The following is a 17,067-nucleotide window of genomic DNA, read 5'->3' as shown; positions in this document are numbered from 1 at the left end:
ATAGAGGACAACTACTAACTTAAAACCTTTGTTCTTAAACAGGTTATTCTAACAGCACTGAGCCCTTTTACCAGTAAGGGAAAATGGGTATTGCACTGAGGAAGTAGCCGTCATCTGCAAATCCTTTGCTTAAAGGCTCTTCTGTTTAAGAATTCTGCTTGCTCATTCTTTGAACATCAGTCTCTAGAAACAAATTAGGGGAAAATTGGTCCCATTGTATCTCAATTGAGACAAAAGGGATTTGTAAATGATTTCACCAGGGCCCACATTTTTGCCCCAAGTATCCCCTACATAGGCTTAGCTACAGGCTGTGGGCCAGACCTCTCTATAATCAGACATATACTTATAAGCCTTTTCTATGCAGCAAACACTGTGGTAGGCAATACAACCACGAACAACACAGATATAATCTCTGCTTTCTGAAGACTTCATTGGGGGTGGGAGCATGAGGAAGGTACACAACAGCAAATTTGCAGATAAATATCTAATGTCATGTGATTATAAGGTAAGAAGAAAGAGTGACATGGGTAGATAGGATGGTACACAAAGGATCCACTGAGGAGGGGATACCTGAGTAGAGATGTGAATGCAGCAATCCACATGGATTTCAGGAGCCAGGGCATCGCAGGCAGAGGGCATAGTAAGTGCAAAGGCCCTACAGCATAGCATGCATGGCAACAAAAGGTAAAGAAATTATAAAGTAGTTATGGAAATATAAATAAAGTTTTGCTCTCCTCTGCTCTGAACATGTTTGAAGGCAAAAGGAAACACAGCCGTAAGAAAAATTTAAACAAAATACTATAATGACAAAGAATATTCAACATAGCATCCAATATAACTGGCATTCTTGAAACAGAAAAACTGAACAGATGGACCAAAAAAACGACATAATACAGGAGAACTTCCCTGAAAGGAAAGAACTGAATTGGAGATTAAAAGGACACACTATATATAAGAGGAAAAACAAAACCAATAGAGAGATTCTACTTACTTAAAGTATGAAGAAACAATTCGTCAGGAAGTCTATACGGGACAAAAGAATCATATTCACAAAAGAGAAAAAAAGTCAGACTGGCCTTAAGCTTCTACAGAGCAACAATCCAGGCCAGAAGATGATGAAGCATGGCTGCAAAGGACCCAAGGACCACTCAAGAATATCACAGTCAGCTCAGCTGTTGAACAATAAGGAGATATTTTCAAACTCAAAAACTCATGGAATATAGCACCTCATGAGCTATTCTGCAAGGAGGGTGGGAGAGGAGAGGAGAGAAGGATTCAACAAAATCCAGTCAACCAAGTGATGAATGGCAAAGTTGTGTTAAAAAGTAGTACAAATGAAGTTATTTACAAAACAGAAATAGAGTCACAGATGTAGAAAACAAACTTATGGTTACCAGGGCGGGTAAGGGGTGGGGGGAATAAATTGGGAGATTGGGATTGACACATACACACCACTATATATAAAACAGATAACTAATAAGGACCTACTGTATAGCACAGGAAACTCTTCTCAATACTCCATAATGACCTATATGGAAAAAGAGTTTTTAAAAGAGTGCATATATGTATAACTGATTCACCCTGCTATACAGCAGAAACTAACACAACATTTTAAATCAACCAGACTCCAATGAAAATTTTTTAAAAGAGAATGTGGGCCACCCTGCCCGCCGGTTGCCGGGGAGCGGCGGCCGAAGCCCGCGGGGCTGGGGAGCGAGCGGCGCCCAGAGGGACTTGCCGGGGACTCCAGACCATCAGGGCTCCCAGCCATGCAGCAGCTGGACCACCCCAGCCCGAGGGGGAGCTGCTGCCCTTTCTCTCCTCCGCACCTCGCCCAGCGACGGTTGACCACGCATCCCTGACACTGGACGTCGCCGGCAGCCCCAGGAGGGGCCGTCTCCCGGCTCGGCCAGGCTGCCCCAGGGTGTGAGGGTTGGCCCCTGGACTGTGCCATCCAAGTTGGCGAGCCTGGGGCACTCGGAGGCCGCCCAGTGGCATCTGCAGCCTGAAGGCAGAATGCTCAAGGGGCAGCTACCAAACACTGATGAAGACCTCGCCGCCCGCCCGGGATCCCCGGCCGCTGACCACCGTTGGGGACCCGAGAAGAGCCCAGCGCTCTCTCTGGACACCCCGGCGCAAGTCAGCAACGAGGACCCACAGGCCAGGGGTAGACCCTTCAGTCTGGAGCCGCCGCCGCCGAGGCCCAGGCTGGAGCGAGCACTGTCCCAGGATGAGAAGAGCTGGAGGAAGAGGCGGTTTCGAACCAGCCGTGAGGACCCGGCCGCGAGGAATGGGGCCAGCCCCACTGGGGGCTCCCCGCAGGACGAGGCCCCCGGGACCCCGGCCCGCAGTGGCTCCCCGCCCTGCCTGAGCACCTCCCTGCAGAAGATCCCCACAACCCGCAGGGCCCCGGGCAGCGGAGGCCCCTGCTCGTGGGGTAACTGTCTTTCCGGAATGATCAGCACTTCCCTGGACCTCCTGCACCGGGATGGGGCCTCGGCCGGGAGCATCCACCGGCTGGCCAGCCTGCTTCCCCCGCGCCCACTGCCCGCCATGGACGGCAACGCCGCCTCCGACGCCCTGCGGACAGCAAACAAGGTGAAGTGGGATCACGCGGACTGCAAGGTGCGGCTACAGGCCAGACGGTTCCGGGCCCACAGCAGCCTGGGCCCCGGCCGGCCCCCGAGCCCCCTGGCCCGTGACGACTGCTCCCTTCACTCGGACAGGTCCACCTTCAGCCTCCTGGTGCCCATCCGCACCAAGGACGTCCGCAGCAGGTAGGGCCTCGGGGGCGGGCGGCATCGTGGCCTGCGTCCGTGGCCTTCGTTGGCCTTCACAAGCCCCGTGAGAACCACAGGAAGCTTCCCCTGAAAGCGTGTGACGTGCTGCAGCGGGTCTCCCTCCACTGACCCCCATCTCCCAGGCCCTCCCCAGCCTCTCCTTTGTGTCTCAGCCCCACAGGCACCTATGAAGCAGATGGTGGGGTACACAGGTCCCTCTGCGCACTGGGCGGCCCTGTTTTCCTTCCCGTTTCTTGCTCCGTCGGGGGCAGCCCGCATCCACGTGCGCAGGTCGGCCCAGGGCTCCAGGGTGGGTCGTGGAACCCGCGTCCACGTAGCCGCTTTGATCAGGACCAGCGTTTAGCCAGCTGTGCCCTGTGCACATGCTGGCACTTTTCCAGGACCGAGAGCTGGACAGGGGTAGGGGCCCCAGTGACAGCGGCTGGGCTGCCCCGAGGGGAGGGTCCCCGGGGCCCACCTCTGGCAGGGAGGGGTGCAGGCAGAGCCCGACTTGTGCACTTTGCTCTCAGGAGCGCCCCGGGATTTCTCAATGCTCGGGGCTCGGTCTGCCGAGGGCTGCCCAGCAATCGCCCCACCCCCCCCACCCGTGGGCAAGGAGAGGGGTCTCGCATCTCGTAGGACACCGGGCTTCCGGGCCCCTCAGGGGACTTGAAGAATTAGTCCGTCTTGACTTCTTTATAGTTTAAAGGGGAGGCGGGCGCCGCCCTCCTGCTCAGCTCCCATCTCGCACCTCTGCCCACCTCTTCCGAGCCAGAGCCATGAGGGTTCACCAGGACCCGGGTCCCAGGCGCTTCTGAGCCCAACCCATCCACGCCCACCAGCTCTCTCCTGACCCGTCGTCTGTGGGAGCCTGGTGTTGGGCTACACTGCGGTGCCCACGCTGTGACTCGGAAGGCCGCCCTGTCCGTGCTGGGCCTGGCCGCTGACCGCTGGCTCTCACGGCTCCTGCCTCGTCGGCCGGGGCTGGGCAGGTTGTTTGAAGCGCACATTGGGCCACGTCCTTGACTTGGGGGCACCACGCCACCCACTCCCTGCCGGGGCGCCCGAAGCCCCGGGGGTCGCGGGGAGCTCTGTCACCACCGCTCCCCGCCGCCCGCTCCCATCCAGACCAGGCCTGCGCCAACCCTTCTGGACGTGGACCGGGGGAGGGGAAGAGTGAGGCGGTCCCTCTTCTGGTGTCCTGGGGCGGCTGCAACAAAGCACCACAGACTGAGAGCCGTAAAACAGGAGTTACTCCGTCCCAGTTCTGAGGCCAGAATTCAGAAATCCAGGTGCGGCAGAGCCGCGCTCCCTCCCGAGCCTCCAGTAAGGGTCCTTCCTGCCTCTTCCAGCTGCTGGGGGCCCAGGCGTCCCTGGCTTGTGGCTCCGTCTTCACGTGGCTTCTCCTCTGTGTCTGTCTCTCCTCTTCCATAAGGACAGCGGTCATTGGATTTAGGGTCACCCTCATCCAGGAGGACCTCATCTCAAGATCCTTAACTAATTACATCTGTCTGCAAAGATCCTTTTCTAAATAAGGTCACATTCGCAGATTCTGGGGGTCAGGGGGCAGATGGAAAGTAATCCTTACCCACCCCCGCCCTTGGTGAGCCCAGCAGTGAAAGCCAGGCAGGCGGTTCCTCTGGCCCCAGGCTCCCTCCTGCATCCTCCATCAGCGCCGGGCATTCTTTTAGGACAAAAACGGGTTCCTTTGTTAAAGTAATTCAGCATGTTTCTCATAAAGCGCGAGATCTCTTAGTGCGTTTAAAGTATGATTTCACAGGAATACCCGGGTTGTCCAGTGGTTAGAACTTGGCGCTCTCACTGCTGTCGCCCCAAGAACTAAGATCCTGCAGGCCGAGCGGCCAAACGGTATGATTTCACTGTTTAAATTTCATGCAATTTATGTAGACTCGCCTGTTATATAAAAATGAGCACGTCTCAAAATCAGATCCCCAGCTTTGCTCTCACACAAGCGGCCAACAATGGGTTGATGGGCTCCCCACCTCCAGACTCTCCGTGTGTGTCCTAGGACACAGGTCAGCAGGCTGGATAGTGACTGTTTCAATTTTGTGAGCCGTGTGGTCTCTGTGGCAGTGCTCACCTCTGCCGTGGGGGTGAAAAAGCAGCCCCAGGCCTCGCACCAACAGCATGGCTGTGTGGCAGGAACGCTTTGTTCAGGGAGGCTGAAGTGTGAATTTCAGGGCATTTTCCCATGTCACAAAATACTATTTTTTCCCAACCATTTAAAAGCACAGGGGACTTCCCTGGAGGTCCAGTGGGTAAGACTCCATGCTCCCAATGCAGGGGGCCCGGGTTTGATCCCTGGTCAGAGAACTATGTCCCACATGCCACAACTAAGAAGTCCGAATGCCACAACTAAAAGATCCTACGTGCTGCAGTGAAGATCCCGCGTGCCGCAACTAAGACCCGGCGCAGCCAAAATAAATAAATAAATAAACATTTAAAAATAAAAAAAAATAAAATAAAAGAGAATGTGTATGTATGTATATATATATATGTATGTATAACTGAATCACTTTGCTGTACAGCAGAAATAAACACAACACTGTAAATCAACTATACTTCAATATAATAAATTTTTTTAAAAAGTAGTGCAGCCTTACTCATATATAAATCATATTCCATACAAGCCACTCATTTAAAGTGTACTATTCAATGGTTTCTGGTATATTCAGGGATATAACTAAGATTAATCAAAATAAAATTAACAGAAGCGGTAGTGGGGAAAAAAATGAGTGCACAGAATTCATTAAAATTTCTTAACTGTAAGGCCAAAAAAATGGGAAACTAAAGTTACAGAGAAATTTATAATAAATTTTAACAATAAAAGCTAAAAAAATTGGAAGGAAGGGGAGAGGAGATGGAAGTATAAGTATATTCTCTAAATTTGAAATGAGGCTAAAAATAAAACAACAAATTTGTCAATCTCCTAATGTCTTTCATATTTTTTAAAATAAATTTATTTATTTTATTTTATTTATTTTTGGCTGCATTGCGTTTTCGTTGCTGCACGTGGGTGGTGAGCGGGGGCTACTCTTTGCTGCGGTGTGCGTACTTCTCATTGCGGTGGCTTCTTCTGTTGCGGAGCATGGGCTCTAGGCGCACGGGCTTCAGTAGTTGTGGCTCGCAGGCTCTAGAGTGCAGGCTCAGTAGTTGTGGCGCACAGGCTTGGTTGCTCCGCAGCATGTGTGATCTTCCCAGACCAGGGCTCGAACCCGTGTCCCCCTGCATTGGTAGGCAGATTCTTAACCACTGTGCCACCAGGAAAGTTCCATCTTTCATATTCTTAAGGGGCTCCCATAGGAATTAATATCCCTGGTGATGAAAGTTTTATCTGAAATTCAGTGATAATTCCTTAGGGTTCACTTTAGCTTTTGCTATATTAAATTTGAGTAAAATTAATTGCGTTTTTTAAAGAATGTAAAGTATGATATCATTCTTACAGATTTTTATCTGCATATGTGCATGGAGAGGTATCTACAATGATGGTTTGCAATTGTTAACCCTGGTTATTTCTGGCAAGTGGGATTTTAGGCAATTTGTTGCCTTTCTTTGCCTTTTTCCATATGGCCTGAGTGTTTTATAGTGATCATGTATAATTTCTATAAAAACAGTATAAAAAAGGTGAAGTTAAATCGTCTGTGGGAATTCCCTGGCAGTCCAGTGGTTAGGACTTGGCGCTTTCACTGCCGAGGGCCTGGGTTCAATCCCTGGTTGGGGAACTAAGATCCCGCAAGCCACACAGCGCGGCCCAAAAATAAAATAAAATAAAATAAATTGTCTGCATTTTTCCACATCACCTTCTACTTTTAACCCTAATCAACTTGTTCTTCTTTCCAAAATCAGAGTTTTCATATTAGTAATAGGAGAATCAAGAGAGTTTTATCCTGTTTTGTTTTATATTTACTAGGTAAGGTTTAATGGAAGATGGCTGATTTTATTCACTTAGGCTTTACCCAAGTGTACTTAATGAGGGGTAAAAATGATGATCCTTATTTATTAGAATGACAATATTTTTGTTAAGTTTCTCAACAGTTTATTATTGAAATGTTAAGTTCTAACATCTGTATCAGTGTCTATGGATATATTTACATTAATAATAATTTTCAATTAAATTTTCTTTACACTGAAAATAAGAACACACATCTAACATCTGACCACCTACTGTGTTCCAGAACTCCACTACAAGTTTTACATTTGTTAGCCAATCCTTGCAAAACTACGACATACATACTCCTATTTTACAGATGAGAAAAAAAGAAACCAGGAAAGGTAAATTTGCTTGCTCAAGACTACAAGCTAATAAGGCCTGACTCCTAAGTCCATGCTTTTTCCACCACATAACTGTTCTCTTAGTATGGAACTTTGTGCATAGTAAGTGTACAATAATTGTTTTATTATTAAACTAGCCAAGTATACCTCATATGCTTTGGATGTAGTTTTGCAATGAATTCTCTCAGTTCATCCAATTCCCAAGATACCTGCTTCATAAATTAGGTTAAGCAGCCTCTCCTAACATCTAAAATTAGTTTCATCCTGTGCCTTACTTTACAGACTTCTAAGTAAGTAGCATTAGCAAATGAGCTAAGTGCATCTGAAAGTGTATGATAAGACAGGCTCAAATACAGGGAAACCATACTTTAATACCTAAAGTATGTCTGAATTTAAAATTTGTTAAATTTAGTTAACTTTTAAAAAAGGAAAGTTAAAATATAAATTATTCACTCTTTCAAACTCAGTTTTAAATTTTATTTTTAACTTCCTTCCACCTCATTTATAATATTAACTTTGACACTTAATCAACTCCCTGTTTTTGAATTTCAAGAAGTGTTTAACTTTTGGCCCCATCCACTTTTCCAGCCTCGTCTGCTCATGTTTTCAGCTCTAGGATTATCCAACTACTTGTGGTTTCCAGAACACACCTTGTTGTTTCATGCCTCTATACCTTTTTTTAAAAATTAATTTTTATTGGAGTATAGTTGATTTACAATGTGTTAGTTTCTGCTGTACAGCCAAGTGAATCAGTTATACATAGACATATATCCACTCTTTTTTAGATTATTTTCTCATGCCTCTGTACCTTTTGTACACGATGTTCCCTCCATCTAGAATGTGCTTTATTTTCACTTTCCAAATTTTGCTCTTGGTGTCACCTTCTCCCAGAAACCTTCCTAATAGCTGCCTCCCTCGCCCCCAAGAGAGGGCCAGTCACTTTCTCCTCTGTGCTACCTCTCCCCTCTCACCCCCTTCACTGGTGCTCCCAAGATCCTACACTGTGATTGTTTAATGCAGTGTTTGCTTCTCCTGGGCTATGAAGTCAGGAAGTGTGCTACTCCCTCCTCTGATGGATTGATGGGATACACAAATCATGTATACTCAATTTGATTTTGAACTCTGAACCAAGTTTTTCTAGGATATGTTCAAATATCTGTATACATATGGTTCCCATATGGCCCTTAATGCTCACATGTTAAAATCTAGTCATTCCCTGAAAACACAAACCGAATTAAACAAAGTCAGGATTGTCTACTATATTAAGATTGTTCCTCATCCTCGGGCAGCAGCTCAGATCAATCAGAAGAAACCCACCAGAAATGGACACAGGGACAGGGTCTCAGGAGAGAATCCAACAAAATGAAGAAGAAGAGATCCAGAGTTTTACCATGTTTTTCAGTCACATACTCTGAGCTCATTCAGACACCAAGGACACCGAACAAAGGAAGAGTCATGGAATAAAAACCAAGTTCTCTGAACTTATGGTTACCGGGGGGAAGGGTTCCGGGGGTGGGGGGTAGTTAGGGAGTTTGGGATTGACATGTACACACTGCTATATTTTAAATGGATAACCAACAAGAACCTATTGTACAGCACAAGGAACTCTGCTCAATATTATGTAATAACCTAAATGGGAAAAGAATTTGAAAAAGAATAGATACATGTATATGTATAACTGAATCACTTTGCTGTACACCTGAAACTAACACATTGTTAATCAACTATACTCCAATATACAATAAAAAGTCTAAAAAAAAAAAAAAGTTCTTATACTGTGATTTAAACCAAAGATGACCCTCACGAAGATTTAACATTTTGTTAAATTTCTCAGCAGTTTATTATTGAAACGCTAAGTTCTAATATCTGTATTGGTGTCTGTACATATACATATCTTTCTCATATTCATATTCATTCTTATACATATGAGCGCGTCAAGAAGGATGAGCCTGGTGAGGCAGCAGAGATTACAATTGTTCAATCCATGCTTGGCAGGCATGAACACTGCCACTGTACCCAGCAAAGTTCCATCAAGTCTATGACTCTCCATTCTTTAGCAGTCACTCCAAGTGCTTCAAACCTTCTGTTCAAGGTATGACAGTATACATATTGCCTTAACAGTGATCAAAGACACAAATGTTATCTGACAATATTTTTCAGGACTAAACATCTGAAGGTACTCTTACTGTATAACACAGGGAACTAAATTAAATATCCTGTGATAAACCATAATGGAAAAGAATATAAAAAAAAGAATGTCTATACATGTATAACTGAGTCATGTTACTGTACAGCTGAGATTGGCACAGCACTGTAAATCAACTATACTTCAATAAAAAAAAAAATTAAAAAAAAACACATCTGAAGGTAAATGAGTAAAATAATCTATCACCCTCTTAAACACACACACGTGCACACACACACACACGCAAGAAGAAAGCCTGATTCTTTTTTTCCAAAGAGAATGTCTTCAGTGACCTTCCAAACAAACCTATTATACATTTTACTTTTGAAACATACCCTACATTCACAAGGGCAACAGAAAAAAATTGCCCTTGGCATTTCTTAAAAGATGTGATTCAGAAGACACGGGATTGTCAGCTTTTTTTCTGTAGGCATATGTTGCCCAGTGGGATGTAAAACCATTCAGAGGTCTGATTCAGAAAGAAAAATAGGGCTTCCCTGGTGGCGCAGTGGTTGAGAATCTGCCTGCTAATGCAGGGGACACGGGTTCGAGGCCTGGTCTGGGAATATCCCACACGCCGCGGAGCAACTAGGCCCGTGAGCCACAACTACGGAGCCTGCGCGTCTGGAGCCTGTGCTCCGCAACAAGAGAGGCCACGATAGTGAGAGGCCCGCACACCGCGATGAAGAGTGGCCCCCGCTTGCCACAACTAGAGAAAGCCGTCACAGAAACGAAGACCCAACACAGCCAAAAATAAATTAATTAATTAATTAATTAATTTAAAAAAAAAAAAGAAAGAAAAATATGAAGGGGATAAGGTCAGAGCAGTTATGTACAGTCCAGTATGGTAAAACACATTTGCAAAACCAGGACAAGATACTGTAGCTCCAGCATCTGTAGTTTGGTTTCCCAGCATCCACCTTTTACTTGGATACCAAGGGCTCTGAATGAGCATGTATCCCGGAATATCTTAGGTCTGAGATCATTCACCTCTCAGGGAAAACAAACACATACAAACACTGCACACACTGAAGTGGCTCTGACTTGTGCTAAAAATAAATAAATAAATAAATCCCAGAATTACCCACAGAAAGCACCAGCTAGTGCTCAGAATGAATCAAATGGAATATACAACCATGGACTGAATGATGACTCTCCTTGTAAAGTTACCTTTATCTCCAATGAAAAGGCTTAAATTATATTCCACTTATAATTCCAAAATTTAAGATTGCTTTCTGTCAAACCGAAATTTGACAACAAATTTAAATATTTAGATGACACCTAAAGTCACCTGGCAGACAATTCTGTTACATCTTGAGATAAATTGGGACTGAGCCTGAGAACTTGCAGGTTACTGTTTAAATGCACAGGTTTCGGCAACCAAGTTTAGAAACGAAAAAAAAAAATCTACTGCCTAACACACCTCCCTACGGGCCCCATCTCACTGCCAGCTGCTTTTTATAAAGTGAAGAATTTGTATTTGAGCTGGTTATTTATAAGAGCTGGTTATTGTTCCCTAGTTACTTCACCTTAAGATCACCTAGTAAGCAGTAAACACCCTCTTTAAAAAACAAAAAACAAACAAAACAAAACCATCATAGCAAAATTAGAAGGCTTGTGTATGACATTCCTCTGGTTGAATATTTGTCTTAAAAATTAAAATTATTTTCAGAAAACTGCTCTCACACATTAAACGTCTAAAGAAATTAAAGAAAGAAAAAGAAAAAAAGAGGGGAAAAACCACACTTATATACACATATTAACACATAAAAGAGTGTTTCTTATCCAACTAAAAAGCACACTGTGAAGCCAAGGTGGTGCTGAACTGTTTTTAGCAAGGACATAGCTGACCAAACCACAGAGAACTCACCAAGCCCATCCACTGCCACCCCTGGCGTTCCCTTGGTTTGCATCCATGCTACGCGTTTCCACCCACCATTTGCAGGATGCCTGTTTACAGCCATATGGACCAAGATGATGAGTCATCTGTCATCCAGAATTCTTTTCTTGACCTTTCCACATACAATCACCTTTAGCACACTCCATAAGCACGTCCTCCGCAGAACACGTGCCCTGGAACATAAGGAGTTTCAAACTGAACACAGAACTTAGCATTCTTGATGGTCCTCACTTTGCCAAATGGATTTATTCCAGAGCTTTAAAGAAAAATCACAACCGAAACCGTGACCAGATGTGTTTAGAAAGATACAAACTAAATCAGTTAGGAGACTGACGTCCTTTACTAAAAACAGGCCTATGATGTAAAAGAACTTCAGTTACTCACCGAGAGGAAGTTATAGCAAAACAAAGCGGTGAAAAGATACATAAAACATTTCACAACTGAAGCTGACTTTTCCAACTTCACGTGGCTGAATATTTTTTAAACTATTTTTGAACTTACCACTTCATGTAGTAACCTAAAAACAAAAATTCATGACCTGTACCTTATGTACAACAAATCACACAATCTCACAAAGCACTTACTATATGGCAAATATAAGCACTTTCCGTATATTCACTTACTTCATCCTTTTCGTAATCTCTGTTTTCCATGAGGAAAAAAATGCAGAGACCTACGGGTAACTTGCCCAAGGGCACTGACAATGGCAGAGCTGGGATTCAAAGGGGGTAGTCTGGTTCTAACTGGGATTAGTGGTTATTATACTAACCACCTTCCCAAAGGAGTTTAACATAGATGATGATCTTTTTTTTTTTTTTTTTTAATTTATTTATTTATTTTTTTTTTTTTGGCTGTGTTAGGTCTTCGTTTCTGTGCGAGGGCTTTCTCTAGTTGCAGCAAGCGGGGGCCACTCTTCATCGCGGTGCGCGGGCCTCTCACTATCGTGGCCTCTCTTGTTGAAGAGCACAAGCTCCAGACGCGCAGGCTCAGTAGTTGTGGCTCACGGGCCTAGCTGCTCTGTGGCATGTGGGATCTTCCTGGACCAGGGCTCGAACCCGTGTCCCCTGCATTAGCAGGCAGACTCTCAACCACTGTGCCACCAGGGAAGCCCGATGATCCTTTTTTAAAACAGTTAAGTTTACTTAAAACTACACAAGTTTATTTTATAAGGTGAGAAGCCTTACAATTAAAGAATTTAAACTAGAGAAATTACTGTTAGGTGGTGGCAGAGCTAAAGTTTATCAATCCCGGCAAACACCCACATAAGAAGAAGTAGTGGGAGACTAACTTTTTTGAGTTAAATATTTAGAGTCTGGAGAAATTAACATAGCTGGAGAAATGTAGGGAAGGTGATGACAGTCAAGAAACTCCAAAAGCTGGGAAGGCGATCAAAGAAAACCCCAGGGCTACAGTGCCTAACATAAGTCACACTCCTGTCGATTCTTCCTCCTCAATGCAGTCTTTCAGGAGTGGTGCCTCCTCGCCATCTCACTGCTGATGCTTAAATTCAGGCCTTCAACATCTCTTGGTCCAATTGTGCTAACAATCTCTTACTCAGCTTCTAGTCACCACCTCCTCCCCTACCCCAGCATCCAATAGCTCTGCTGCTAACAGAATAGTCTTTCTGAAACACAAATACATCCGACTATGTTATTCCCCTTTTTAACTCTTCGGTGGTCCCTACAGCCAAAAATTTCCAGTTCCACCATCTTTGTATAGAATCAAAGTCCATCATCCCAGGATTTCCCCTGCCTCTCTGTTTGCAGGCCCAGGAAAACACTAGGCTAAGTCATTCCTCTCTTACCCAGTTCACATTGGGCCTCTGCTGGAAAAATCCTTCTTCCCAACCCCCATTCATCAACCTGCAGGACATCTCTCTATTCATCTCTTTTTCCATAAAGTTGTTCCACTCCTGCCTCCCACCAATAGAACCAACAATTTTCTCCTTTGTGTCTTCAGTGTACCACATGTATATGATTGTATTATACTGTCAATTTTTTATACACCTGACTCCCCTACTGTAATATAAGTCCCGTAAGAATACAGAAAGTGTCTTGTCATTTTGTCAACAGCACCTGATAGTGCCTGACACACAGTAGGAGCTTTATTCATTACTGCCTGATAAATACATGCCTTCCACAAGCCATTATAGCCTTTCTCTTGACAAAAGTTTTCAGTTCAGTCTCTTGGTTCCCTCCAGCCCCATGAGAACATAGGTCCTGATTTTTTTAAATGGAAGGCATTCTAGAAAGATATGATCTACTCTATAGTCAACTTTTCAGAATACCTCCAAAGTGAAGAATAAATGTTGAATAGTAGAGTTCACAAAGAATGGACCATAGAACAAATCCCAGAGGTTATAGGTAGGGTAGGAGATTCTATGGTCATATACATTCAGAAAACGCCTCGTGACATTTCCTTCTATGAAGAGTTAAATCACATTATCATATTAAAGGTTCATTAAAGTCCTAAGAAATTGGTTAACTTTGGACTTACTAACTTTGGCTAGGCAAGTGAACCTTACTTTGCTTCTGTTTTCTCATCAATAAATGGAAATAACAGTCTCTACCTTGATATGGTTATTGTAGGAATTGAATGAGATAATAAATATCAAATGTTCAGAACAATACTTGGCATACAGTAAGTGCTCAGTAAACTCAAGCAACTTTTAATATTTAAATTGACATTTTCTAAACACATTTAACAACAAAGTCTGTTTTTTTTGTCTAGCCATCACTAACACTGCACACTACACACTTTGAGAAACACCAGTATAGAATAAACACTCTACCACATGTTGGTCATTATGGAGATTTATGGCTCCAGACTTTAGGAGAAATATAGGCAATCTGATAGTTAAAATGTAGGACAATTCACTCTGGCTTCTCTGTGGCTGGCAAACATCAAAGTTTCAGCTGTCGCAACTTGCTGAGATAGGAAAAAGTGCATTGTGTGAACTAAAGGAAAACTACTCTGCAATGGAAAGAAGTTTCTTATATATAAATCTCACTACCCTTTCTGTACCTAGAAAGCAGTATATTCATCAAGCTCTGATTTTCATTGCCAAGGACTCCCGCTATTAAAGAGTAACACAAATAATCCATCCAGTCCATTTTTTTCCTTTAATAAATGAAAAGATTTATACTGGTAAAACTTAAAAGTAGATGATCCTTAATTCCAGCTCCCTCAAGTACAAAACTGTGCAGTATTTTGTGTGTGAGCATCTGTATGCATCTTCCTGGGTTAAGTATCATAGGAATGACTGAGTTTTCTTAACCATTTTTATAAAATTGAAGTATAGTTAATTTACAATGTTGTGTTAGTTTCAAGTATACAGCAAAGTGATTCAGTTATATGTATAACTGAATATATATACTTTTTCATATTCTTTTCCATTATAGGTTAATACAAGATATTGAATATAGTTCCCTGTGCTATACAGTAGGTCCACGTTGTTTACGTATTTTACATATAGTAGTGTGTATATGTTAATCCCAAACTCCTAATTTATCTCCTCCCCACTGCTATCCCCTTTGGTAACCATAAGTTTGTTTTCTATGTCTGTGGGTCTATTTCTGTTTTGTAAGTAAGTTGATGTTGTATCATTTTTTTGGCCCCACATATAAGTGATATCATATGATATTCGTCTGAGTTTTTTTTTAAAAATCAGGCCTATGTATCATTTAAATATTAAAAATCAAACAATAGGAATGGGTATATGCAGTGAAAGGTAAATCTCTCTCCCAACCCTAATCCTTACCCAGAGCCAACCACTAGTATCAGTTTTTTATATCCTTCCAAAGACAGCTTATGTATATGTTCGTAAGTATATATAGTAATATTATACTGTCACTCCATTTTTATAGAGATAATAGTATATGATATTAACTATACTGCAACTAGCTTTTTTCACTCAGCAGTTTATCTTAGAGCTCTATCCATATCAACACAGAGGTACAGATTATTTGGTTAATGGACATACCAAAATTTAAGGCAACCCTATGATAGATAGATAGGTTGTTACCAGTGTCTTGCTATTTACAAATAACACTGAAAACAAACATCCTTTAACATACATCTTTAGGCAAGAAATCAAGCAGGGAATTGCTGAATCAAAAAATATAAAGACTGCTAAACTGCCCTCCAAAGGTTGCCCATTTTATACTCTCAAGAATACTTACTTCCTATACTCTCCATAAAAGGTTTTCAGATTTTCGATCTTTTTTAATCTGACAGGTAAAAAATGATAACTAATGCTTTTAATTTATGTGGCCTATTTTGAATGAAAGAACCTCTGATTTAAGATGAGTCATACTTATGACGACTCAGTCATGGAAACAAAGGCACGATCAAAACTGGAACAATAACAGGAATTCAGTGAAGGTTTGCTTCAAGCTGATGGCTCTAGGGATGGTGGTCTGCAGACAGAGGAATTAAAAGGCTTCACCACGTGAGGTTTCTATCACGTTGCCAAACTGGAATATGTCTAAATAGATGACGGAACGTTTAGGGGAAAAGGGCATTTTGCAACCTGTAAGAAATTACGGGAGTGTGCAAGGAGACCACGACCCGCTATTGGCAGAGGTCCAGCGGACCCACACGTTCAACTCACCATCCAGTAGCCAGTGCTGGCCGCGCCTGTTCTCCAGCTCTGACAGCATGAGGCGTGTGATCACGTGATCTGGAACCAAAAGACTTTTCTCTATGTACTGCTTTGCCATATCACCAACTTCTATTAAAGACAGGAAAAAGACACTCTCAAAAAAGAAGCTTCAAAAAAAAAAAAAAACTTACAAACTCTTTTCTGACGGTTTTGCCTTCTTTCTCATTTCTCCCTGATGGCACGGGGAAGCTGAGAGGCACAACCATTCCTTAGAGACCAAAGGAAAAATTTTCCACTGCTCTTCTAGAAAGAATGCTGGATGACACAAACATCAACCGGTTTATTTCTTTTCATGAGCCTCAGGATAAGCAGATGGCACCTTGCTGACGCAGTTGTAGAAGCAACGCAGTGTTATTAGTGGAATGCCAAGTTCATAAAAAGATGTGAATTTTAAATTTTTTTTCAAAGAAAAAAATGCTCATATCATAATTTAAAATAACAATTTCTTATATGTGGAAATTATAAGTTGGGTTCAGGAGAACAAATTAGCAGTTTAAATCTGCTAAATTTCTAGGAACTGAATTTCTTTTTTTAACCAAGATGAAGTCCTCTGCTCTCCAGGGATCTGATAATGAACCATTAAGAAACACATTCTTGACAGGCCAATTAAGTTCTTATAAAAACATATAGCAGAATTATATTACTAGGCAAAAAAGCTCAAGAATCATTTAGCCTCCACCTTCACCTAGAATTTAAGGCAGAGCCCTTCCTTCCCCAGACTGAGCCTATACTCCCAACTCTGACTTCACCACTGAAACGTGGGCTGTGAAGAGTTCCCATCACTGGACAAGGATCCCAAAATTAGGCCCAATGATGTGGATTCGGTAACGTGCAAGAAACAGAACGTATATGTGGCGAAACATGAATGTGAACAAAACACATTCATTCAACAAGGATTTGTTGACTGCATACGATTTAACAGGTAATATTCTACAAGTGTAACAGTGACTAAAAGTTGCAGTTACTGATCTCTAAGCAGTATTACTTTCCTTAAGAGCAACAATAGCAATCTTCACTGAGAGTACATATTATCTCAGGCACTTATACGTGTTATTTCATTGATTCCTAAGATCCTCAACTTTAGACAGGAGGTAATACCCATATTTTTTAATGACAGCTTTACTGAGATATAATTCACACACCATAACATTCACCATCTTAAAGTGTACAATTCAGTGGTTTTTTAACACTTCCTCAGTGTTGTGCAGCCATCACCACTACCTAATTTCAGAACATTTATATGACC

At 43.0% G+C, this 17,067-nt stretch overlaps 1 protein-coding gene across 4 annotated transcripts in view; it reads right to left on the bottom strand.

The window, feature by feature from the left end:
- AK4 (adenylate kinase 4) overlaps positions 1-17,067 on the bottom strand; it is a 75,010-nt gene that overhangs the window by 24,013 nt on the left and 33,930 nt on the right. For 3 of the 4 annotated variants that reach the window (XM_036859321.1, XM_036859341.1, XM_036859351.1), the window contains exon 3: positions 15,771-15,890. The exons of the other annotated variant lie outside the window; for it this stretch is intronic. In XM_036859321.1, the coding sequence (XP_036715216.1) occupies positions 15,771-15,890 (120 nt within the window). The remainder of the gene's footprint in view (positions 1-15,770; positions 15,891-17,067) is intronic. 4 annotated transcript variants of the gene reach the window in all.

This window comes from Balaenoptera musculus, chromosome 1 (assembly GCF_009873245.2).
Source record: "Balaenoptera musculus isolate JJ_BM4_2016_0621 chromosome 1, mBalMus1.pri.v3, whole genome shotgun sequence".
Classification (NCBI taxonomy): Eukaryota; Metazoa; Chordata; class Mammalia; order Artiodactyla; family Balaenopteridae; genus Balaenoptera; species Balaenoptera musculus.
Note: the sequence above shows the minus strand (reverse complement) of the source record. Positions and strands in the feature narration are given on the sequence as shown.